General features: G+C 32.3%; 2 protein-coding genes across 15 annotated transcripts in view; both read left to right on the forward strand.

Moving 5' to 3' along the window:
• LOC145330612 (gametogenetin-binding protein 2-like) overlaps nt 1-5,724 on the forward strand; it is a 17,945-nt gene extending 12,221 nt beyond the window's left edge. The window contains exons 15-22 of one of the 14 annotated variants that reach the window (XM_080175261.1): nt 1,320-1,376; nt 2,098-2,239; nt 2,547-2,718; nt 3,261-3,367; nt 3,491-3,677; nt 3,941-4,276; nt 4,655-4,954; nt 5,198-5,724. In XM_080175261.1, coding sequence (XP_080031387.1) covers nt 1,320-1,376; nt 2,098-2,239; nt 2,547-2,718; nt 3,261-3,367; nt 3,491-3,677; nt 3,941-4,022 — 747 coding nt within the window. In that variant the 3' untranslated portion in view covers nt 4,023-4,276; nt 4,655-4,954; nt 5,198-5,724. Of the gene's footprint in view, nt 1-1,319; nt 1,377-2,097; nt 2,240-2,546; nt 2,719-3,260; nt 3,368-3,490; nt 3,678-3,940; nt 4,277-4,534; nt 4,955-5,197 lie in introns of all 14 variants that reach the window. The other 13 variants (XM_080175260.1, XM_080175262.1, XM_080175264.1 and 10 more) reach the window with 13 other exon arrangements.
• Nucleotides 5,708-22,993, forward strand: LOC145330616 (NADH dehydrogenase [ubiquinone] 1 alpha subcomplex assembly factor 4). Its single transcript, XM_080175277.1, has 12 exons — nt 5,708-5,776; nt 6,258-6,348; nt 9,175-9,250; nt 9,945-9,990; nt 10,303-10,352; nt 10,810-10,901; nt 11,332-11,403; nt 12,400-12,473; nt 17,063-17,166; nt 19,388-19,485; nt 20,284-20,326; nt 22,277-22,993. The coding sequence occupies exons 2-12, from the start codon at nt 6,265-6,267 to the stop codon at nt 22,282-22,284; spliced, it is 747 nt and encodes a 248-aa protein (XP_080031403.1). The 5' UTR covers nt 5,708-5,776; nt 6,258-6,264; the 3' UTR covers nt 22,285-22,993.
• Nucleotides 22,994-24,251: the final 1,258 nt, after the last annotated feature.

Genomic DNA, 24,251 nt, shown 5'->3' on the forward strand with positions numbered 1-24,251 from the left:
AAATCTGCGATAATTTTGCTATACTATGTTAAAAGTCAATTATTGTCAGTTTGACATAATCAAAGCAAGTGACGAATTTTTCTGGTTTTTAATACAATTTTATGATATCTTTAACTTTTAAAAAATTGTTGTTATAAAGTTCTTTTCAATAAAGAATGAACATATGATATGTAGATAATATTATCGTTCTATTCCTGTTTTTAAGTCTAAAAAGTAAAGTAAAAGTCATTGTAATGGCCCAAAAAAACTTTTGCTTTAAGATTAAAAATCTGTCATATTATCGTTCATGTTTTATTTTTACAGAAAACTACTATAATATTAGGCTATCTATTAATATTAATGAATAAAAGAATTTTTATAATAATCCTTTGTAGAAACTTCAATAGATCAGTGTAAAACTAAAGATTGAATTAATACCCTTATGTCCTTGGATTATATTTACACGCAGTAAAATTAATTGAAAATTTCTGATCTCAAAAATTGTTAATATAAGCTTTGAAGCTTTTCCACGATTTGTTTGTCTAACGTCACGGACATATGTATGGAATTTTAGCAATAAAATAATATCTGGTCGTTATGAAACCTTAAAGTCAGACATTTTTGTCAAAACGCTTGTTAAGTTTTCTTACCTAGATTTTTTTTACAAGTGGAACAGAAGTTATAATACGTTTCAACTTTATATCATGGCAATTTTCCATCATTGATATCAAATTTTCTTTTCAAATTTCTTTATATAATCCAATTAGCTTTTATATAGTATACACATCTTTTTCTTTATTTGTTTAATATTAATGTGCTTCGCTGTTATGGTTGTTGTCTTTTTTGGTCAAAATATAAACAAAAGAACCATATTTTAACACAATTAAAAATTGCCAATTGTTGGACAAGAGTTTAATTATGGTGTCATATTTGTATTTTTATATTAAATAAATTTAGTTCAATGAAAACAAAAATTAATTAGAAGTATTTTTCATAATTATGTGTCAAAGACTAGTGATAAGATGATGAAAAATTATCAAAGAAGGCAAAGGGGGAGGTAGGTTGTGCCAAAATTCCGTAAAGGTGCGAGTTTTAAGGCTTAAAAACAGTAGTAGAACGATAATATTATCGTTAACTTAAATAAATATTCTATGTTTCTATTCAATAAGGAATACACACATATTTAGTGAATACTATTGTTTCTACTACTTTTTTTAAAGCCTTAAAACTCACACCTTTACGGAATTTTAGCACAACCTACCTCCTTTTTTTCAACACAGGGTACTTTATAACAACTAAGATTTTCTTTACCATCAATATATTTTTGTTTTGTTTACCAGGCTGTTCTTGAAAGAGAAGAAAATGAGGGTACCCTCGATACCTGTGATCATGAGAAGGTGAAATTAAGTTTGACTTATTATTAATACCGATACATGGGTGTATACTCTGCAAAATTGACCCTGCTAAAGGGGGGGGGGGAATAAATAATATGTGGTTGGGGGAAAAATGTAAAAATTATGAGGACTGAAAACATTTTTTTCCATTTTCTCCCCTCCTTGGTGAAAAACTAAAAGAATATCTAAGATCCCTCCTACTGGATGAATGAACTGCCTAATAAACGAGGTCCATGTAATTAACCTAAATTGACAGCAAATTTTCCCCAGTCAACATATCCAAGGATTATATATCGATTGTTAATTATAGAGTTGATATTCTCTCCATTAAGCATGAAAATATGAGTAAATCACATGAATGAAAAATTCGGCCTTACATTGAAAAAACACTAAGAAACACAGGGAAAAAAATTAACACATGATTTCTTGAACCATTCAGGTCTTAAGTAGTGAATTGTTTTTTTCTTCATTTCCCACTTGTCTAGTAAAATCAAGGGAGTGAGGTGACAATGGACTGTAACTTGGTACCCAAAAACTATTAAACAAGGTCTCTCTTTTGAACTGTGTTACTTTTGTAACTCCTTGATTGATAAGTCTAAACATTTCTAATAAATATAAGGAGTGTAATTGGAGATTTATATCAATTTATCGTTCATTGTCCTATCTCTTAAGATCTTATTTTGAAGTTTGCAAAAGATACCTATCAATTGAAATTAAAATTTAGGAGTGGAAGGAAAGTAAGTCAGAAGCCAGTGATAAAACTACGTCTAAGGATAATCAAACTGTTGCTGTGGTCAATAGCGAAGCAAAAGATGCTTCTACCAAAGGTGCAAACAGCAAGAAGAAACCAAAAGAAAAGAAAAAAGGTGTGTATTTTAGATGAATTTAATAAGGATAGATATTATTGGCTAAAAATTGAAGTTATTTTTATATCTCCTATCTTCATGAAATAAGTCAGCTAAAAATAGTTATATTTCCTAGGTCAAAGCTAGATTCCATCGCTCGTATTATTGTACAAGTCAAATGTGACAAAATATCGAAAATGCCTTGTTAAAGTCAAAGTGTTTTCAATCCATCCAATTAGATGATTAAACAAATTTTATCCCTGAAAAGTGACATAAAAGAAAAAATTGCGGGAATTCTTTTCAGAAAATACTTTACCTAATGTTTCAGGTGAAAAAAGATCAAAGAATGAAAGTGGTGCTAGAATGAAAAATGTTGATAATAGCCACGACAGCTGTTTCCGCGGCCGTGACCACTGCGGAGTGGACGAAAATGATGGAGCTGATAGTGACAGCGGCCTCAGCTGTGTATGGAGCGGTGATACTAGTCCTTTATATGTCAGGTAAGTTGACTGCAAGATAAATGAGTGTAGTTTCCTTTAAGTTTTATACATAGATTTTTAAAAAGTGGGACAGGGGCAGGGAGTAACAAATTTTAAAAAATTGAGAGGGGGGAAAATAAGAAAATAAATTGTTTTGTAAACATATTTTCCTTTTTTCCCCCACCTTGGTAAAAAACTAAAAAATATGTGCGAGGGGTAAAAAATGAATAAAATAAGAGTACTGAAAACTTTCTAAATTATTTTGCAGCAGGAGAAAAAAATGAATCAAATGCTGAATATAGTTATTAAAAAGGCAGTTTTTAAAACTAATGAATATATGGGAGATTGACAGATGAATTTGAAAAGAGTATTGAGATAGAATGAAAGATAACAAAGCATATAAAAGTACCAATTCGACTCTAATTTATTTTTTATTGACAAACAACTTTAAGACGTTTTAAATTTTAAAATACACCAGAAAAAAGATTTTTACCCCTTGCATAGTTAAAAGTTTATACATTTTTAACTAAGAAAATTAAATTAATAAGAATATGTTCTCGTAGAAGTGAGGGTAGATACGAACAAGGAACCTGGATAAAAGGAGGCTCCCCTGATCTGGGACTTGGAGAAGGGGAAGGTGCTAAACATCATTGTACTGCTAGTAAACAAGGTAAACAGCACTTTTCTATAAGTAACCAACGTAAAAAGTGGTAAAGGGGTATTTTCGGGAGGAAAAAGATACGAGTTCTTAAAGTTTCATGTGAATAGCTGATGTAAAAGAGGATTATTGCAGGACCTGTCTGTAACGAGCAAGCAATCCGCCACCCTGACATGGTGATGCCCAGTCTTGAGGAGCTTCTGGAGACAGGTGATAGCTCCGAGGAGGGGATGGAGGAGGACGCCATGTTTATTTCTGCGGAGGAGATGAAAGAATTCCAGTCAATGTTTCCTCAGCTCAACTCACAGAGAGAACAGCTCAGGTAATAAAAAAGCTTTGTTACTGTGTTAATTATGATATTCTCATGTATAAAGTTAAGATACAGTTAAAAGCTGGACCGATATGGTTCTCCTTTACAATGTAGCATCTCATAGCTTGATTGTGGGTCATATCATAGAATTTATACACTTAAAGTATTACAACATCAAGACGGAGTTTTTGGTAACAAACATATCATTCTGATCAACGGCAAACAGACATAGTTGACACGTTAAGAATCTTCACTAATAAAAATTTTCTATTCAGAGAAAACCTACGTGAAAAGTTTGCCGCTCTGTGTGTGAATGGCGCCAAAAATTGCGGGAAACCAGAACAACGTGGTAATTAAAGCATATCCAGAAAGAGCCTTAAATCAACCAACAGCAGTAGTACTGTTAATATTTTCTATCATCAGGTTTTAAAGATTAGGCTGAGTTATGAAAATTTTTAATGCATTACGTAGATATTTTAAATAATTTTAATACGGCTATGGAACTTATTTTTTTATATTAAAAAATTTCAACATTCCTTATTGCGCCAAGACCACATTTAACCCCTGTCACCCTTTAAGAAGTTTTATTTTTAATATAAATAACTAAAGTAGTAAGTTTGTTTATATTTATTAGAAGATAAGAGTAAAACACTAGAGAGAGAAAGAGTTAAATAACTGTAGTTCCCTATCGCAATGACCTTGTGACGACCCTCAATTGGGTCGTTGAAAATCGACCAATAGTAACGGAAATATTAACACAGCCAAGTAGCAGAAAACAATTTGCTAGCAGACGAAAAAGGTCATTTAAAAAGGGGGAGGGGGGGTGGTAGTTATCTGTATATACATCTATACTATAAATCTGTTATTAGAACGGCCTTATTGGATCAGGGCCCCACAGGACAGGCTAGAAACATCGTTTAAAAAAAAACTCAAAACATGGGAAGGTAGGTAAAATGTGGTTCTCTGGCGATATAAGTTAATTAAACTAGTCTATACTATCTAATAGAATCCACCCATTTGGAAGTTGCCTGCAGTAAATTTCAGTGATTTTGTGTATTTTTATTACGGCTGTATAATTGTATCTGTGTTTGAGCTGCCTTGCTTTTCCAATATTTAAAATTGTGAGATCCCTGTGATTTTAAAAAATTCACTCCAATGTGATTTTATAACTTTTAATAAGTTAATCTTTTTAAAAATGTCATTTTATTTAGAGTCAGATTTCATATTTTTTCCATCCCACAATATTTATTGACATTTTTATAAAAGAAATGTTCATTAATATTTATTAAGTCAGGGTTTAACTTTACTAGGACAATTATGTCAATAAGAAGCGTAGCAATAGCTTTAAAAAAGCCAACAGCAAATGTATTTTTTTTAGATTTAGAAAATCGGTTAAAATACATATTTTAATCTTTTTTAATGTGCCTGTGATAGAGTAGAATTTCTTCAGACGTAGCTATACGTATACATAGACAACAGGGTTTGTAATATTACGTGTCGGTTGCAGACAGACGGGCATTCTCTGATAATAGAGTGGCTGCGCTATATGAAAATTAAGAATGTGATCATCTAAAGACTATGCATTAAAAAAGGTTTATACTAATGTAATAAGTTATTTATTGCATCGTATTAAAGACAACTTTCCGCGGATTTTAAATTGAAAAATTATAAGATTAAAACCAGTTTTGTAAGCCCCGATAGACTAAAGAAATTATTTGATGATTTTTATTTTAACATTCGTGAAATCATGTCTGTAATACGTTATTATACTTGATTTTTCAGTATGGCTGAGAACCGGTTCTAATCCAGCGGACATTAATCGGTTTCAAAGCCATACTGGAAAAAAAAGAAAAGTTTTTTTTGTATTATCAATACGTACAGTTTATTGTGATTATGATGAAAATCAAATTAATAGTAAGTAAAATGAAAATTATTTTAGTAGTTACTAGTTTGCCAATATGCTTGCAGTTTTATCTTTTGCGGATTTTGCAAGTTGGAACATTTTTTTTGCAACTGTTAATCCCCAAATGTTTAAATTATATTTGAATTTCAGAAGAAATGTTTAGGTAGCTAGTAGAGATTATTGATTCAGTTTTCTTTTAACGAAAAAGGTAAAATGGTAGTTCCGTGAAAATATTCTATTGCCAGTGCCTTCGCCCCAATAAAATTTTTGAAGAAGGAATAACTTTAAACTATTTAAGTTTTTGTTATAAATGTAACCTATGGTATTAGGTAGTAAATTTTATTTTATGATTTTCATAATGTATTTAAACGAAACCTAATCTGCAAAAATATTTAAAGTATCACATTTTTTAAGCATCTAAAACAGTGGCTTGCACAGGGTTTGGGTATGACAACCCCCTTAGGTGGGTGTATTATTTAACAGAAGAGGGGTGTAATTGTAGTTTTAGGGGGATGTTTCCAACCCCCCTCTACATAATCAACAATATCAAAAGTAAAAAAAAGCGTCCTTTATCTAATAAATTATCTTGTGAAGCCTTGTGTGTTTTGGGGGGGGTGTATGGGGTTGAACTCCTGCACGCCCCTGATCTTAACTCTTAAAAATCTTTGATGGAACTAACGTTTTACTAGAGTAGTGATGGGCCAGCAGGTATCAAGAGTTTATGGTTCCCTTGTGAAAAGACCTATTCAGAGATATAATGTTGAGCATAGAGCACAGAAGGTAAACCATTAGAGTAAAATATTAGCGGGTGAAGGGGTTATATAAATGGTGCATTATTTGCCAAATGTACCACTTTTCTGCACTACCTCTCCGATTTTGTTAATACTCTATACTTTGGTCCGTTGGGTGATTCAAGGATGCTGGATGGCCAAAAAAAGTTTCAGAGTCCCTGGATGTCTAGATATCTAGCTATCTATGAAGGTAGGTAACAAAAATTTAAAAAACACCCATTTTTTCACAAACTTAAAAATTAATTTTTTCATCAATCTTACATCCAACCTATACATTTTATACACCAAAATGATCGTTTATTCATGTAAAAAGCGCACATAATGCTATTTAGGCCAAAACTCTAATTTTACAGGGTGTCCAACAAAAAGTGTATTTTGGATATCTAGCGTAATACCCAAAATACCTGTCCGAAAAAAATCATTTTTTTGGCTTAAATCCTGTGTTTTATCTGTGGGCATATGTGGTATATAACGGTTCGGAGGACCCGGGACTATAAGGTTGTCAAATTTCATTTTGGAACACCCTGTAAATGTGATTTTTGTGTCTGTAGAGCTAAAACTTGGTCCAAATTGGCTATTTTTTTCGAATTACTCTAATATGTGTCTTAGTATGTTTGGCCATAGTGTTTTCTGACCAGATCAATATTTTCCTATTTTTTGGACACCCTGTATTTTCAAAAAAAGAGAAAAAAATTTTTTGTTTTTTTTTAATTTTTTTTTTCTATTTTTAAGTTACTTAAAACTTTCATATAGATACAGATTTTGACTAATAACAATTATATTTGCCTATTTTACAAATTTTTACACTTTTGGGACACCCTGTGCATGTTATTGAAAAATGATGGTTTTTGCCCATTTTTGGGAGGAAGGAGTCGTTTTAAGGCCATAGACTATTTCTTCATTTTTGTAGAACTTTTCAAGATACATCATTTGTTATTTATGCAAAAAGCGCAAAAACCGAACCGTTTTGCCGTTATTCACTGCCAAAGGCGGAATTTTTTACGTTTTTTGCCGTTCCCGAGGATTTAATGCGCATTTTAGGTAGGAAGACGTTGATTTTTCAAGATTACTCTGAAATACTTTTATTTAGGAAATTTAATTTTCTAAAATTCATATAAAGTCAAATTTTTTGTGCAGCTAACCGTTTTTTGTCGAGATGGATTTCAATTGTTAAAACAAGAAAATGAAGTGTATATAATATAAATAATTGCTATAACATAAGTAATAAAAGAAACATAAATCATGTGCATTTGAAATTCCTTTTGACAAAAATCGGTTGGATATACAAAAAATTTTTACTTTACATGAAATTTAGTAAAATAAAATGCCTAAATAAAAGTATTTCACAGTTATCTTGAAAAATCAACGTCTTCCTACCTAAAATGCGCATTAAATCCTCGGGAACGGCAAAAAACGTAAAAAATTCCGCCTTTGGCAGTGAATAACGGCAAAACGGTTCGGTTTTTGCGCTTTTTTCATAAATAACAAATGATGTATCTTGAAAAGTTCTACAAAAATGAAGAAATAGTCTATGGCCTTAAAACGACTCCTTCCTCCCAAAAATGGGCAAAAACCATCATTTTTCAAAAACATGCACAGGGTGTCCCAAAAGTGTAAAAATTTGTAAAATAGGCAAATATAATTGTTATTAGTCAAAAGCTGTATCTATATGACAGTTTTAAGTAACTTAAAAATAGAAAAAAAAATAAAAAAAAAACAAAAAATTTTTTTCTCTTTTTTTGAAAATACAGGGTGTCCAAAAAATAGGAAAATATTGATCTGGTCAGAAAACACTATGGCCAAACATACTAAGACACATATTAGAGTAATTTTAAAAAAATAGCCAATTTGGACCAAGTTTTAGCTCTACAGACACATAAATCACATTTACAGGGTGTTCCAAAATGAAATTTGACAACCTTATAGTCCCGGGTCCTCCGAACCGTTATATACCACATATGCCCACAGATAAAACACAGGATTTAAGCAAAAAAAAATGATTTTTTTCGGACAGGTATTTTGGGTATTACGCTAGATATCCAAAATACACTTTTTGTTGGACACCCTGTAAAATTAGAGTTTTGGCCTAAATAGCATTATGTGCGCTTTTTACATGAATAAACGATCATTTTGGTGCATAAAATGTATAGGTTGGATGTAAGATTGATGAAAAAATTAATTTTTAAGTTTGTGAAAAAATGGGTGTTTTTTAAATTTTTGTTATCTACCTTCATAGATAGCTAGATATCTAGACATCCAGGGACTCTGAAACTTTTTTTGGCCATCCAGCATCCTTGAATCACCCAACGGACCAAAATATAGAGTATTAACAAAATCGGAGAGGTAGTGCAGAAAAGTGGTACATTTGGCAAATAATGCACCAAATGTATCTCCCCATTGCAATGTCCTTGTACCGACTCTAAATTGGGCCATTGAAAATCAACCAATGGTGCTCAGCTATATTAACACAGCCAAGTAGCAGAAAACAATTTGGTAGCAGACGAAAATGGTCATTAAAAAGGGAGGGAGGTAATTTTCTGTATATACGCGTGCATCTGAATCCTTACTTCAGAGAATCAGTGCTTCAAACAACAAAAATATATATATTTGGGGTTTAGGTTTGTGCATCAAAAGGTTGTTTGTTTGTTTGATGTTAAATGCTGTTTGCCCTTGATATAAGAGTGTAGGATAGCTTTACAAGGATGACAACATCCAAGTTTTTTTAGGGCCGATAAACAGACAATAAAAAAAATATAACCCAATCTTGTAAGGTTTAGATTAAAAATAAACGCATTACCTAATTACTTATTTGTAGGTGATATCAAAGATAGAAAATCCAAATGCACCCGCTATGCGAGCCCCCATGTATCAGACTGACAGACAAATTTTAGGTCAGTAAGATGCACTGTTACTCTATGATAAGGTTATGTCCCTCAATGATCGCTAAGAACGTAGTTTTTACAATTAGGATGTCCATCAGTTTAATATCTTTGCAGTATAGACAATTTCATTGCTGTTGTTGCGCTATTAATGAAGAAAATTATTCTTGTTAAATGATGAATTAAATCACACTGATTATGATCATAGGCGTTCATAAGGTTGTTTTTCACTCCTAGGCTAATTATAATTCACACTCCCTTTGTGACTACCCTATAGACCTCTCTTGACAAGGGAATATCTTTATACTCCCCTGAATCTGATACACCCCATATAATACAGCCAAGGGGGTGTCAAGGTAAAAAATCGGAGTCCCCTTAAATTTAAGGGGAGTGTTAAAGAATCTGATACTAAAAACCCTTTTTGTAGTCTGTCATACATACCCTTACAGCTCACCCCCCTCCCCCCTTATTTTTGTTGGAAGGTGTGTGTCAAAATCATAACACTCTGGCATCTTTGGGCTTCTTTTTTATAGGGGTAGTTATGAAGTGGGCAGAAAAACCCCAAAACCACGTAAAACTTTAATTTAAAACTATTAGGTACAGACTACAGTCTTAAATAATCGCAGGACCAATGAAATTATTTATTTTTTTTTGCAAATTATGCTTAAATTAATTTTGAACTGAAAACTTTATTTTAATATTCTAGATCAAATTCGCCAATCAAACCCAGACTTAGGAAAAGACATTAAAAGGTAAATATTTTTCAGTAAGGTATGTGTCCCGGTCTCGGCCATAACCGGGTGAAAACTAGAGACATGAAAAGGTGTGGTGTGTACCTACTACTGATATGCTAGGTGCGCCACATTGATAGTAAGAGTAGGTGGAATGCCATTGCCCAAGAAATACGCAACACATTAATTTTTCCTGTTTCCAGAAAAAAAGATAGTGCAATCAAGGGGTTGGTTGTCTGTAAAAGTTGGGATGTTAGTGCCTTTGGATTTTCTATTACGCATTATTCTACCTCCCTCCATCTACAGTTTTGTGCTAATATGTTTAATTTTTAGGAGGGATGATGTCTTACACACCCATCTTAGAGATGTCTATGTTACCTCAAAGGAATTTTTCTATTAATAATGTACATTTTACATATGATGTTGTAATCCTTATATATAGATAACACAATGTCTCTTTTTCTGTCTGTATGTATCGAAAGATCTCGGAAACCGATGAACGGCATGGTTCGCCTTTACTATGCGTCACATAGGTCCTAGGAAGGTTTATGACTTTTTTGTAACAGGTTACAACCACCCTCCCAAAAAAATGTTTTTAAACTAAAATTTAAAAAGGGGGGGGGGGGGACAAATTCCAGAAATGTCCTCAAAGTTGTTGAGCCAATGAAATAAAAAATATTAAAAATTGTTGGGGATTAATGTAATTAACAGCCAAATATCCGCTCCCTCCCTATTAAAACATAAGCACTTAAACTTTTATTGTATTGTCAAAAAGCAGTTGTGCTTCTAAAAAGAGTGTATTTCCTAAAATGCAACAAGAATAAGAAAAATATTGCCGATAGGATCCTCCAGGTATAGATCCACCTGAACAGTCCAGAAGACAGATACATCCTGACAGACCCTTGCCCACCAGTAGAGATGGAAATCCAGAAGTAAATATTTTGTAGTTGTGAAGCTACTGCATAAGTATTTGTGCCGTATGTCTGTAATGCTTGGATTGTATTTTTTTTGTTACTAACCCTTCAACCCTAAGCATTGTGATGTATTTATTGTGTTATAATCCATAAGAAAATGGGAAAAAAAAAACGTGAATATACTTACAGAAGAAAATTTGTCGTCAATTTAGGTGGTTAATATTAGCCTCATTTATTAGTAAGTTTTTTTTATCCATTAGAAGGGGATGTAATGGATGGTGGGGTATCGATATTTTAGCCAGTTGGAAGTATCACTTTATTAGAGTTCATGAAAATCTTGTGCAATATCCAAATAATATATATCAATTAATATGAAAGAAGATGAACTGAGTTAAAATTATATTCTTTAACCTCTCCAAATACAGTTAACTTATCCTTCAACTTTTAGGCCTTTATACCTGGAATGTTGAGAATTGACAATAGAAAAAAGGCTCCAAGAGGAAAAGTAACATTAGAACAGGTATGGAACATCATTGTAGCTTTTTCATATAACTAGCGTCTGCGCCATTAACATCTAGGGATGATGTATTCAAAGGGGAAATAAGGGGTTGGAACAATTATCCCAAAACAATCCTGAGAATAAACTGCCCTATGTGATGCTTCCCTGAAATGGAGATATTAATCGGTCTTAGACAAATGAAAAGACAATGAGATCTTAGTAGACAAACAATACAAAAAATTACTCCCTGATATAGAGCGGCTTTGTTCCAAAGTGGAGGGGAAGGAAGGGACATAAAAAAAGATTTAAAAGAAACAGTCTAAACTACCTATCTAAAGGGCGTGCAAAAAAAATGCGGACATTTTTAAAAATGAAATTGCGCGGCTTGTGTTAATAGTAGAACAATGTTAGGCATACTGTTAGAACCGCTAAGAAGTCTATTCTTGGAAATATAAGAACGGTTCCTGTGCTACAAATAATTTAGGAGCCAGATGGTAAATCTCCCAAAATTTACTCGCAAGTCAAGTTTTAAGTCAGTTGGGTTATTTTTACACGTAGCTCCTAAACTATGCGTAGCACAGAAATCTTTTTTATATTTCATAAAATTAGACTTCATAGCAGTTCTAACGGTATGCGTAGTATTTTTCTACTATTAACACAAGCCGCGCAATTTCAATTTTAAAAATGTTCGCATTTTTTTTGTACACCCTTTAAGTATTATGTTCACCTTCCCTAAGAACTCAATCGATCCAATTGTTAATGAGATCCTAATGAGCATACAAAATTCTGATGAAATATTAGTAGTTGTGCCCTTAGCCTCTAAGCCCCCCGGCCCCCTCCCCCTTAATTTTTTTAAAAAACTGAAGTGTCCCTAGGATAAAAGCCTTAACCATAACAGGTCTAACATGTTTATACCGGAAAAGTACAACCCTTTTGGTTCAGCGGTTAGTGAGATCTTAAGCTACGAACAAATAAACAAATTTTGTTCATTGTATTAAAGATAAAACTAACTTTCAGGCAATGACGTTATTAACAGATCATGCTATTAAACCAGAAGTTAATACAGCCCAATCACTAGCGGATACATACAGGTAAAGTTCTAAAACTCAAGCTTAAAACATAACATATTAACATTAGTTAACACAAATTAAAACTAGTTTTGTTGGGCCTTTTTAACTTATTGATTTTATGAATTTAATATTTGTATAGTTGTCTGTAAAACAATGCTATACATGATTTTTCAATATGGCTGAGAACCGGTTTTAATCGATATTATTCGGTAGATATTTCTTTCATTCTCAGTACCTTTTTGTAAGAACCTATTAATTAATAACAAATAAGAATTTTAATATGAAAATAATTAAGAAAGACTATTAAGAGTAGTTATAAGAAGAGCAGTATTTCTTGCATACTAGGAACTGAGTCCTGTCTAGTATTCTTTTCACTCATTAGTTTAAAAATTAAATTATTATGTAAAAAACAATGTGTTGCAAGTTCGTACTTTTTTAGCAATTTTTACTATTCTTGTTACATCTATATATTAATACATCTTCATAATAAAATACCCTTAATGGAGCTATCCATATCAAACTATTAAAAAGTTTAAAATAAAATTATCAGAAGTTGATCACATTGATTTGATTGGTTTGCATTGATTGATTTCATCCTTGAAAGTTTGAAGAATTGCAATTAAAATCACTGCAATTGAAAGCAAGGATGACAACATACGTAAAAAGGAAAACCCGTTTAAAGGGTTTAAAAATGATGTTAGACATATTTTGTAAAAATACTTGGGTATTTTTAATTGAGCTAAATGAACTTTTTAAAAAAAATAATGTCTAAAAGTAAACTTTTTTGTATTGGTATCACTTATTGTTAACACTTTATTAAAATGGATGATAATTTGTAATTATTAAATAGTGTCACGTGAAAAATTAACGTATGCCTTATATACAGATTTTTATCGTGAATACAAAAATCGCTTAACATTTTTGATGTTATTTATCTTGAAACCCATGAGGAAACCTTTTTTCGTTGATATATGTAATAGAAATCACTCAAATCTATTAAATACATCCAACAAAAAATGCTCCACATCACTAATGGAAGGTGCTAAACAATTCTTGCTCTAGTTCGTGCATAGCCCCCTTAGAAATACTTTCAGGCGATTTTATAGTTGCTTTGCAACATTCCTTTAAAAGAATAATGCAAAGCTTTAAATTAATCATACAATTCATACATACGACGTTGCGATTATTGTATTGATGAACATACTTTCCTTAATTATATAAATACTTCGCAATTAAAAGATCTCACTCACGTGTTATCCACAAATGGTATATTATTGTACAATTTGATAATTTTTACAATTTCAACTTGATTGATGTATGTTTTGCAATTATGCGGTGGAGGGAGAGGGGCGTAAGAATCTCTTAATCCCAATAGCTAAGTTTTCCAAAGGGGACTATCCACGAACGAGAGCAAGTGAATCTAAGCACATTCCAGCAGTGATTTTATATGTTTTTCTTTATGAATATACTAGGGTTATGTTTAATATCGTTATATCAATTTTAAAAAATAAGTTTCACCATGCTTTTTTATGAAAAAACTTTGAAATGTTAGGCATATTTTGACTATATGTCATCAAATGTTTTGTTGAGTTCAAACTGCTGTGACACAAAAGTAAACTTTTTCAATGAAAATGTTAATTTAGAAAAAAGGTATGATAACTTTTAATATTGTAAACAGTTTCATTAGTGTACTTTCGTATTTTTCAGCATTTGATTATGTATTGGCGTGTTGTCTTATTTGAACCTTTGAACTCAACAACGCATTTGATGATATTTCATCAAAAATGCTTAACATTTCAAAGCTTTATTCATAGAAACCCATGATGAAACTAATAGTTGGTATAACTATATCAAACATAAACCTAGTATATTTACTAAAAAAACATCTAGAATCACTGCTGGGTCTATGTTTGTCTGTCACGAAGTATCTCGCTGACCTCTTGACAGATATCAATGGTTCTCCTTTACAGTGCAGTGTAGGTAGATTGTAATAGGCTCTGGGAAGTTTTGTAACTATTATGATAAATGCATTAAAAACTAAAAATTATCCAAATCATTAGCAAAAATTTTGTATATTTGCTGTGCGTACTATTTTTTTTAGTAGCGAAGCTACTCTATAATTTGAAATGTCCGTCTGTCCGTATGTCCGTCTGTCCGTATGTCCGTCTGTCCGTATGTCCGTATGTCCGTCTTAGTTTGGGGGAAACGTGATTTTCTCGGCTCCTATAAAAGATAAAAGGCTGAAATTTTTTGACAACATTCCCATTATCAAGGAGCACAATTAACTATAAAACATCAATGGCGATAGGAACGCTTTTTAGCAGGTTTTAGGCTATTTTTGTATTTTTCACATTTTTCTCCATATCTTTGGTGTTTATGGTCCGATTTCCAAAATTTTTTTCAGTTATAGAATCAAAATTAAATTTCCTATCGTTTCAAGAAAACAACTATGATGGTCAGACTGCCTTTAAGCAGGTTTAAGGCTATTTTTGTATTTTTCACATTTTTCTCCATACCTTTGGTGTTTTTTTAAATTTTTGTAGTTAAAAATATCAAAATTAAATTTACTTTGACCGTCAGTCTGTTAGTCATAGTACTGAAATATAAATAAATATTAAGAAATTAAAAACAAATGTTGAAAAGGTTTCGTGATTTTTTCCTAATATACATGCTTTTGTCAACTAATATCTAAATTCTTATTTAATTGTTTATGCTTCGCTACTTATGGATGTTGTCATCCTTGTTACTATGTTTACTATGATTTATTTTTATTATTATTATTATTTGATTCTTTATTTGTCTTTATCATTTACATACAAAAATTACATTTAAAGTTTATCAATATTATTTTAAAAGTCATTCTCAATACTCAAAAAATCATGGATAAAAATTATTTATGTACACATATATTAAAGAATATCATATCAAAATTACATTGGTTATAAGAAAAGATTTTTTCATACTGTGACATTCCCTTTGTTCAGTCATGATTTACGTCTTCATAAAATAATAATGGATCACATTTAAGATGTGATTAGCAGACTGAATAAGTAAGAGAGGGGCATGGACAGTTTTATTAACACTGTTAGGTACATGGGTCGCCAGAGGATGACTGGTCCCTTACCTTGTTATTGCCTCTTTAATTTAAGTCAGACATCCTGTGGTATTCCCTGAGCCCAGTCATCAATAAAGCCTTAAAGAAATAGTGTATCACATATAGGATGTGCTTGGCAGACTGAATTAAGATGAGTGGGGCAAGGACAGGTATTCTGATAGTATACAGCTCTGACCCTGTTAGGTTTAAGAGTCGCCAGAGGATTAATGAAGGATCATTATCGACTGGTCCCTTACCTAGGTATTTACCCTAGAGCTGAATAACAGACAGAGTAGGAATAAAATTTATCCAGGGTCAAATTGAATTGTTGTTAATTTTTCATATCCTAGTTTATACTTTTTGCTCTTAAGCAAAAATTTCCTTTGAAAGGAAATAAATTCAAGTAGATTTGAGTTTAATGGAAGCTTTTTTTTCAGTCTTGACTGAAAGATGAAATATAACACAAGTATAATTTCAATATTTAAAACGGTTATCATATTACTTGTGAGCGTTTTTGGAACTCCTACTAACAGCCAGCTTGCGTCAAAATTGAGTTGAATATTATGTAGAAAGTCTGAGAAGTAGTTGGTTGTAATATCAGTTGTGACAGGACAGTCCAGATAAAAGTGCTGGGCAGTTTCTTTGGGTGCGGGTAGATTCCGGTCTAGTATACAAAGTGTACACTCTGGAGACTCTGGCCTAAAATTAGCGATATTAGCATTAAAATAGTTATAATTGTTTATAGATTTAAACGAGAATTCTCGTATATTTATTGGAATAAAGGACAAAGTCCATACTTTCTGCCATTTGCGCTCTCTCTCTATGTCAAATTCTCTGATTTTCGCCCAGTTATACCTATTTAAATAAGACTTACACTTTTCTATCCTCTGATCATCATTTGATAAGAAGTAACGAAAATGTTTTGACTTTACTTTTGGCTTTAAAAATAGTGAACTAATTTTAGTTTGGGGTTTAGAAAGTTTACACCTATATATAGCAATATTGTGTTGAACAAATCCCCTAAGTCTCAAATATTCCATGTAATTGATTTATTTTTAAGTCAGGCCATAAATTTAATCCTTTAAACCAAAGTAACAGGATGTTTGTATGTTGTGGCGTGACTGAACAGTGTTTTGCCAGCGGAGTGCGCCTAGCGCACCATAAATGGTTAACACTACCCTTACGATTTATTGACCAGGAAACAAAACAAGCAATACTTAAGTTTATTATGATATGAACCGATAAGTTTAAAGAATGGATATTGAATAATTAAATATATTGACGGAAGAAAATTTGTCGTTATTTTAGGTTGCTAATATAAACATCATTATTGGTCAGTTTGTCTATCCAGTGGGAGGGAAGGGGATCGGGTCTGAGGAGTGTATCATTATTTTAGCCAGCTGGTAGTATCACTTCATTAGAGTACATGAAAATCTGGTTCAACATCTTAAGAAATTTTATATTGATTGGTAAAAGCTCATCTATACTTACTCTTTAATTTTTCTTATGTATTTAGGCTGAATCCTGAAACGGTAGAACATGCCCTTAAACATTTCAAACTATTTAAAGTTCATATTCCTGCAGAGACAGAGAAACCTAAATTCGATCCTTTGGCGGCGGGTAAGAGATTTTTAAAATAATAATATGAATAAGATTTATGTATTTCTTCTGTGTATATAGATAGGTTAATCAATTAAACCTATGTACAATATACAATATACATTGTACATACCTCTATAATTGGTAGATAATTGTTGAGATATATACCAAAGTTTCGTATTTTAACTTATAAGTTATTTGAATTAGATAGCACAACTTTGAATTTCTGAATTTGCCGCTAAAATGAACAAATCTTGTGTCATATCAAAATACTAGGGTAAAGCATGGCGAAGTCAGTAGCGAGGCGAAGTCGGTATTTTTCGACATAACTTTATGTAACATGTTCTAATCGAGCGACGGACCGAAAAAAAAACATAAAACCAAAGTTGTTCGTTATTAAATTAACTTAGAAGGCCTAAAAATGGGGTTGTACAAAAACTGGTAAGAGCTAGAGCTTAGATGTATTGTAACAGTCTTTATCAGGAGTCCTGTGCCCGCACCTGTGTCGATCTTCATTCATTTCAAGTGATAAATTAGTTTACAACGTTGGAAATGATATTATCTAGGATCTCCCCACAATTTTACTCCTTCCAATTTTAAACTTTTGCAATTTAAAAGTTATCGGTTTTGAACTATTCAACCACTATCCTTACAAAGCATTTTTAACCACCAATTTTTAGCAGTTCAATTATTAGTATATTTCCTTATTTTAGGCCGTTAATTTAAAAAAAATCTTAAGGGTGACTTTGCTTTAAGTATTATAGCTTCTCTGAGGGAGGGGGTATATTTTTGACTGAATTAAAAACTTTGGGGACTTATTAAATCTTGAATATGTAGAAAAATTAGGAGTGAAAAGTGTTTAAACTTCATCAACATCCATTTAAATCTACAGCGGAGATGATTTTGTTTCAAAAGGATTGGGAGTGTACATGTTTATCTTTCATTGTTTTATCCCTTGAGATCCATAATACCTCTTGAGTTTCTATGGCCTGCTATCTGACAGACCTGTACTTACACCTTTCAGTTGAAGTCCGGTTTGAGTTGTCTACGTTTCTATGCAGTTTCTTATAAATATCTATTGATTTTTTTAACCTGACTGGATAGCACACAGGACTCTAGCTCCTTGTGGGGTCTCAAATCTTGCGGTAGCCTAAGCAATGTGAGATGTCTTGGTTTTTTGTAAGGCCTCTAGGGGCTTAGGCGCTTGTTCTATTAAAAAGTAAAACCAAAGGTTAAAATAAAGGTACAAATGAAGCTTTTAAGAAATTGTACAACTATCTCAATAATTTCCGTAAACGCACAATTTTTAACGTAATCATATCAAATGCCCTGGTAAACATATTAGCTTTTTTAAATGTAGTATTATTAAAATATTTAAGAAGTTAAAATACTCTTTATTTTGTAACCTTAATTATAGCATTCAATAAAGGTTGGCCTTTCCTATTATAAAAAGTTTTGCCCAAGGTTTATTTATTCTTGCTAACCACGGACCAGATTCAGTTCTTCGTTTTAAGAAAGCCTAAAATAGGCCCTTGTGTGGATCGGTTTTTTTTATCAAAGGGAACTATTCACGAACGAGAGCAAGTGATTCTAAGCACCTTCTAGTATTGATCCATAGTATTTTTTTAGTGAATATAATAGGTTTATGTTTAATACTTGGTTTATCGACTAAAAAGATAGGTTTCACCATTGTTTTATATAAATTAAAGTAAAGTATTTTTTGATGCAATATCAACAAACGCTTTGTTGAGTTCAAAGGACAAAATAAAATAATGAGGCAGAAAAGCATCAAATGCTGTATATTGCAAAAGTACATTAATTAAACTGTTTACAATATTACCAAAGTTACCAACCCTTTTTTATAAATATACATTTTTAATTAAAATAATATACTTTTGCATTAGGCTTTTAAACAACAGTTTGAACTCATCAAAATATTTGATGACAGTGCACTAAATAATGCTTAATAATTAAAAGTTTTTTTTTTCACATAAAACCATGGTGAAACCTAACATTTTAGTTGATAAACCAAATATTAAACATAAACCTAGTATATTCACTAAAAATACTATGGATCAATGCTGGAAGGTGCTTAGAATCACTTGCACTCGTTCGTGGATACTCTCCTTTAATTTCTAGGATAGTCTTAGACCAACCTTCCCTCCATAGATTACAAAAGCGCTGCAATAATTTTACCAAAATCTCCAAGTATGTTTCCCTTTTCATATAAGTTTCATTTTAGGTAAGGATTGGGTTGTAGATACTAAGGATGACATTAAAGAATCTTACAAATTACTGGAAGAAAGAAGGGAACACAGATTAAAACTCAAGAAAATTGATGTAAGTTTCATAATTTTAATATCCCAGTTGCTCCTATATATAGAATACTAGCGGCTACGCCCCTACAGGCCTCTAGGGGCTCTTGAGGAGGAGAGTGTCGAATTTAATAATTCAATTTCTTATTTTAGATTTTACAAGAAAAAGTAAAAAAAATTTGGGGGGGACGAAAAATTTATAATTTTAGTTTAAAAAATTTAAAAAAAAAAAATTTGGGGGGGGGATTTTTCATTTTTGGGGAGGTTGGGGGTGTCCCACCCCCCAAGAAAATAGTTTTAAACCTTCCCGGGACCTATGAGAAGCTACCCTGTTAAGGAGAACCCGATTGGTTCAGCGGTTAGCGAGATCCTTCGGTACAGACACACAGACAAACATCCTGTTACTTTAGTATAAGGATATCTGTATATTCGTCCGTTTCAACAAAACCTTGGTTTTTAGAGAAAAGAATGATTATAATATATTCAGCTGTACGTTTGTTTTCATATTGTTACTGTTAAATATTTTACTGTTCTTTGTGCAGCTTTGAATAGACCCCTACAATCACAAACTCCGACAAACAAAATAAATTGAAAAAAAAAGGGGGGGGGTTCTCTATCTAACCACTGCGTGGTGCCCTAACCTGGCGGGTCCTTTACCTGCGGCGACGTAACCCTGTGGGGATTCCAAGTACCCAATATAACCTAAACTTATATGAACTAAAGTAATTAACAAACTAACCCCCTTATTTAAAATTTTTTCACAACAAGGCACTTTGATGGAAAATGCCGCTGCGGGTTGTTATATAATCCTTTATTTATTTAGGAGGAACGGAAGAAGCGACAGCTAACACTGGAATCTGGAAAAAAGGAAAAAAGTCCATTATAAAACTTATTCTATGGGAGATCTTATGAAACCTTATTCTCCTTTAGTAGTTTACTAGAAATACTGTAACTCCAGATATACGTTTCAATCCTCAATTTTAATCTACAGAGGGGGTATTTTGTGTTTAATCATTGGGGATGTGCATCAATTTATCGGCCATTGTCTTATTCCTTTAGATTCCTTTCAGTGCCATTTCGATTACTAAACTTGGGGCCTAGTGCTTACGTCTTATGGTTAAAACGCACCCGGACTGATCAGTCAACTTGTCAACCCGAAGGCTTTAAAATAAAAAGTTATCTTTAGCTATCTATAATACAAAGTAGAACGATGTCTGTCCGTCTGTCTGTCCGTCTGTCCGTCTGTCCGTCTGAAGCTTAAGATCTCAGTAACCACTGAACCGATTGGGCTCTACTCTTCAGGGTATATACCTATTGGTCCTGCGGTGGTTTTAAGCTATTTTCTTGGGGGGTGGGACACCCCCAACCCCCCCCCCCAAAAAAAAAAACAAAAAATCCCCCCCCCCATTTTTTTTTTTTTTTTTTTTTTAAACAAATTTTACGAATTTTATGAATTTTACGAATTTTACAAATTTTACGAATTTAATCGCAAAATGTTTTCCTGCTGGGTAGGTGCGAAAATTTGTGATCCGTTCTGCTGGGTAAGTAATAGAAGATTTAATTATACCTCTTGGGGCAAAGCCCCTAGAGGCTAGGGGCGAAGCCACTAGTATCCTTATAATAAAGTAACAGGATGTTTGTGTGTTTGTCTGTACCGAAGGATCTCGCTAACCACTGAACCGATCGGGTTCTCCTTAACAGGGTAGATTCTCATATGTCCCGGGAAGGTTTATAACTATTTTGGGGGAGGGTACCACCACCCTCCCTAGAGAAATTATTTTTTTTTTAATTTTCGATTTTAGAAAGAGAGTTCAACGAAAAATAAACGTCAAAAGTAAAAAAAAAAACATATTTTAAATATATAAAAAAAAACATTTTAAGTGCCACTAGAGGCCTCTAGGGGCGTAGCCGCTAGTACATGTTATATGTGGACTGACTTAAATCCTTTTACTTTATATAACAGGTTTAAACATTGAACGTAAAAATATAAAAAATGAATATAAAAATTCCAATTAAATGCTATTGATCATAAGAATTAAATTTGATGATTCGCTTTTATTTTGTGAAGCCATGTAAAAGGTCTATTATTAAGAAAACAAGGAAGACAACATCCATAAATAGCGAAGCACAAAAATATTATTTTAATGTTAAGCAAAAAAGTAGTAGCAAAGTATTAAAGAAATTAGTATCTCCTAGAATTTCCATTTTGTCAGGGAATAGTTATTTCTCGCATCGTATTATAAACAGCTTTCCGCGGATATAGAATGTACAATTATAAGATTAAAACCAGTTTTTTTAACCCCGAGGTGCCGTAGGCACGGGCTTAAAAATTGGTTTTAATCTTATGATTGTACATTTTTATATTCGTAGAAAGCTGGATATAATACGATGCTAGACATAGTTTTTTCGTATGAATGAGAACCGGTTCCTATCCACCGGATTCGAATGAATACGAGAAAAATACTTACCTAAATTCCATGACCTATTTAAAATTTCCCATATGTGTGGAACGACAGAGCTATTATAATAGATTAGCTTAACTATAAAAATTCCTTTGTTGGTGTATAATAAACTCAGGAGTTGGATCATTTCTTCGTTTATTTGAATCATGTAGGTAATCTTTTTAATAATCTCATATGATAGGTATATTATAACTTTTGCCTGACGTTCAACCCTTTGATTCTTTGACCAGGGACAATGGACCCTACTTTTTTGTTTGCTTCTGATCCCCCTTCCGGCCCCTACCAACGACGCACGCCGCGCCAATAGGCTTGTAACAAACCGCAAATCTAATTTTTAATGGATTTTTCTGGAACAGAATTAGTTTTGATCTGCTGAAGTGTTTTATCCTTTTTGAAAAAAAAAGAAGTAAAGACGACAAGAATCAAGCAATCACTTATGTTCATTCAATTGTTATGGAGAATGGGCAATATCCCTGAAATCGCAAGTGTAACACCCATAATTCCATACCCTGCCTCCTGGCCAAAACGGTCAAATATTTAAATTTTTTAATAGGTTTATATTTTAAAGAATAAGTTAGGTTTTAAGCTTCACGAGTAGGCTAAAAAAAGTTTATTTAGAATAATGATGAATTTTGGTAGGGGTGAAAGGGTGTTCTACTAGTCATTTAAAGGGATCCTTCAGAAGAATATTAGTTATTTATCGCAAGTTTAAAAGGTACCTTTTCTATAATTAGTCCAAAACTAAATTAAATTGTTTTGTTGTTTTATATCTAATTGAATATACATTCAGTCAAATATTGTATTAGTAATTGTTATAGAATTAATTTTATAATCATTGTTAAAAGTCTAAGGCCATTTTTAAAAAGATGTGGCAATGTTTTTAAGAAAAATCTTATTAAAAATAATCCAAATGTTATAATCTTTCAAGTAATCCACCAGTGTAGCATCTTTTTAGAACTTCCTGGAACGTTAAAGAAGTTACAAAAAAATTAACCGCCAACAATTTTAAATTGGCCTTTGATTTTATAAAACTGTTTCAATTCTGTTTTACTGAAATGAAGAAATGAAAATCAGATATTTGTTAATTTTATCACATAAAAATTTTATAACCCAAGATACTAAGGTAGGTAAATTAAAAATAGATTAACTACACCCCATTCCCCCTCCCCCATCTTTTAAAATTTTCAAGCTTCAAATAACAGGGAGTATTATGTTAGAATTGTGACTTAGAAATAGTTGAGGCAAATCGTAATAGTTTTTTTTTTAGATTAAACATACCTTTATTTAAGTTACTCGCTGTTCTTTTGAAGCTTAATTATCAAATTTTTACTGAAACCTCAACTTTATACATTTTTTTATGTAAATGTAACAGGATGCTTGTCTGTACGAGCATTTGCTGTAAGATCTCATCAACCGCTAGACTCGACTGATGCTCCATATGAATATTCAAGAATCTAAATCTCATTTTTGAGTGAAACGCGGGGATAGATTAGTTGAGGGTAAATTGGCTTCACTCACTCTCCATGTTTTCCCCTATAATGTAACAAGTTAACTAGATATTTGAGAGAATACAGGGATGTATGCTAATTTATTCCTATGTCTGCCCTGTCTTGAAAAGATATTACCTAATTTCTTTACCTAAATATTTGAATTATAAAAATCTTGAAAATGATGGAAACGTCTGAGAAAATGCAATTTTGTCTTGAATGGATTGGTTAACTGGATTAGATTGTTCATATGATTGAGAATTTACTCTACATCAAATATATATATCAAGTTTGTAGGTAAGCTCATATTTTAACTTTACTAAGACTTAGAAATGTTAGTTGCCGAACTCATTGGGATGTTAGCTTGGGTCTCTGTCTGCCTCTGTGCTTTAAACCGTCTCACTCCCAATAGATACAGTCCCTAGGCCCCTCCACTCTTTTTTGAGGATAATTTATAAAGCACTTATAAATTTTTTAAATAGGTACTGAGAGCCTCAACTTTTAGGAGCTATTCTCGAAGTAGGGTGGAGTCACACCCCCCCAAAATAGATATAAACCTTACCATAACCTAAAACAAGCTTCATTGTAAAAAGATAACCATAACAATCCAACACGGTTCGAGAGATTGGTTGGTTCTTAGACATCTTGTTTCTCTTACATAAGGATATCCCACACTTTGCACGCTAATTTTCATTAAAACTATAGCTTAATTTTATGTCAGTTCGCCTAATATTTGTTAAGATTCAAGCCACTACAAACGTCAACGTTTCAAGTGCATTTTTTTAATATTCGTTTCATAAGACATTGCCCTTGAATCTTATTCCAAAATAAATCTACAAAAT

Source organism: Acartia tonsa, chromosome 10 (assembly GCF_053477335.1).
Source record: "Acartia tonsa isolate MP-2025a chromosome 10, ASM5347733v1, whole genome shotgun sequence".
Classification (NCBI taxonomy): Eukaryota; Metazoa; Arthropoda; class Copepoda; order Calanoida; family Acartiidae; genus Acartia; species Acartia tonsa.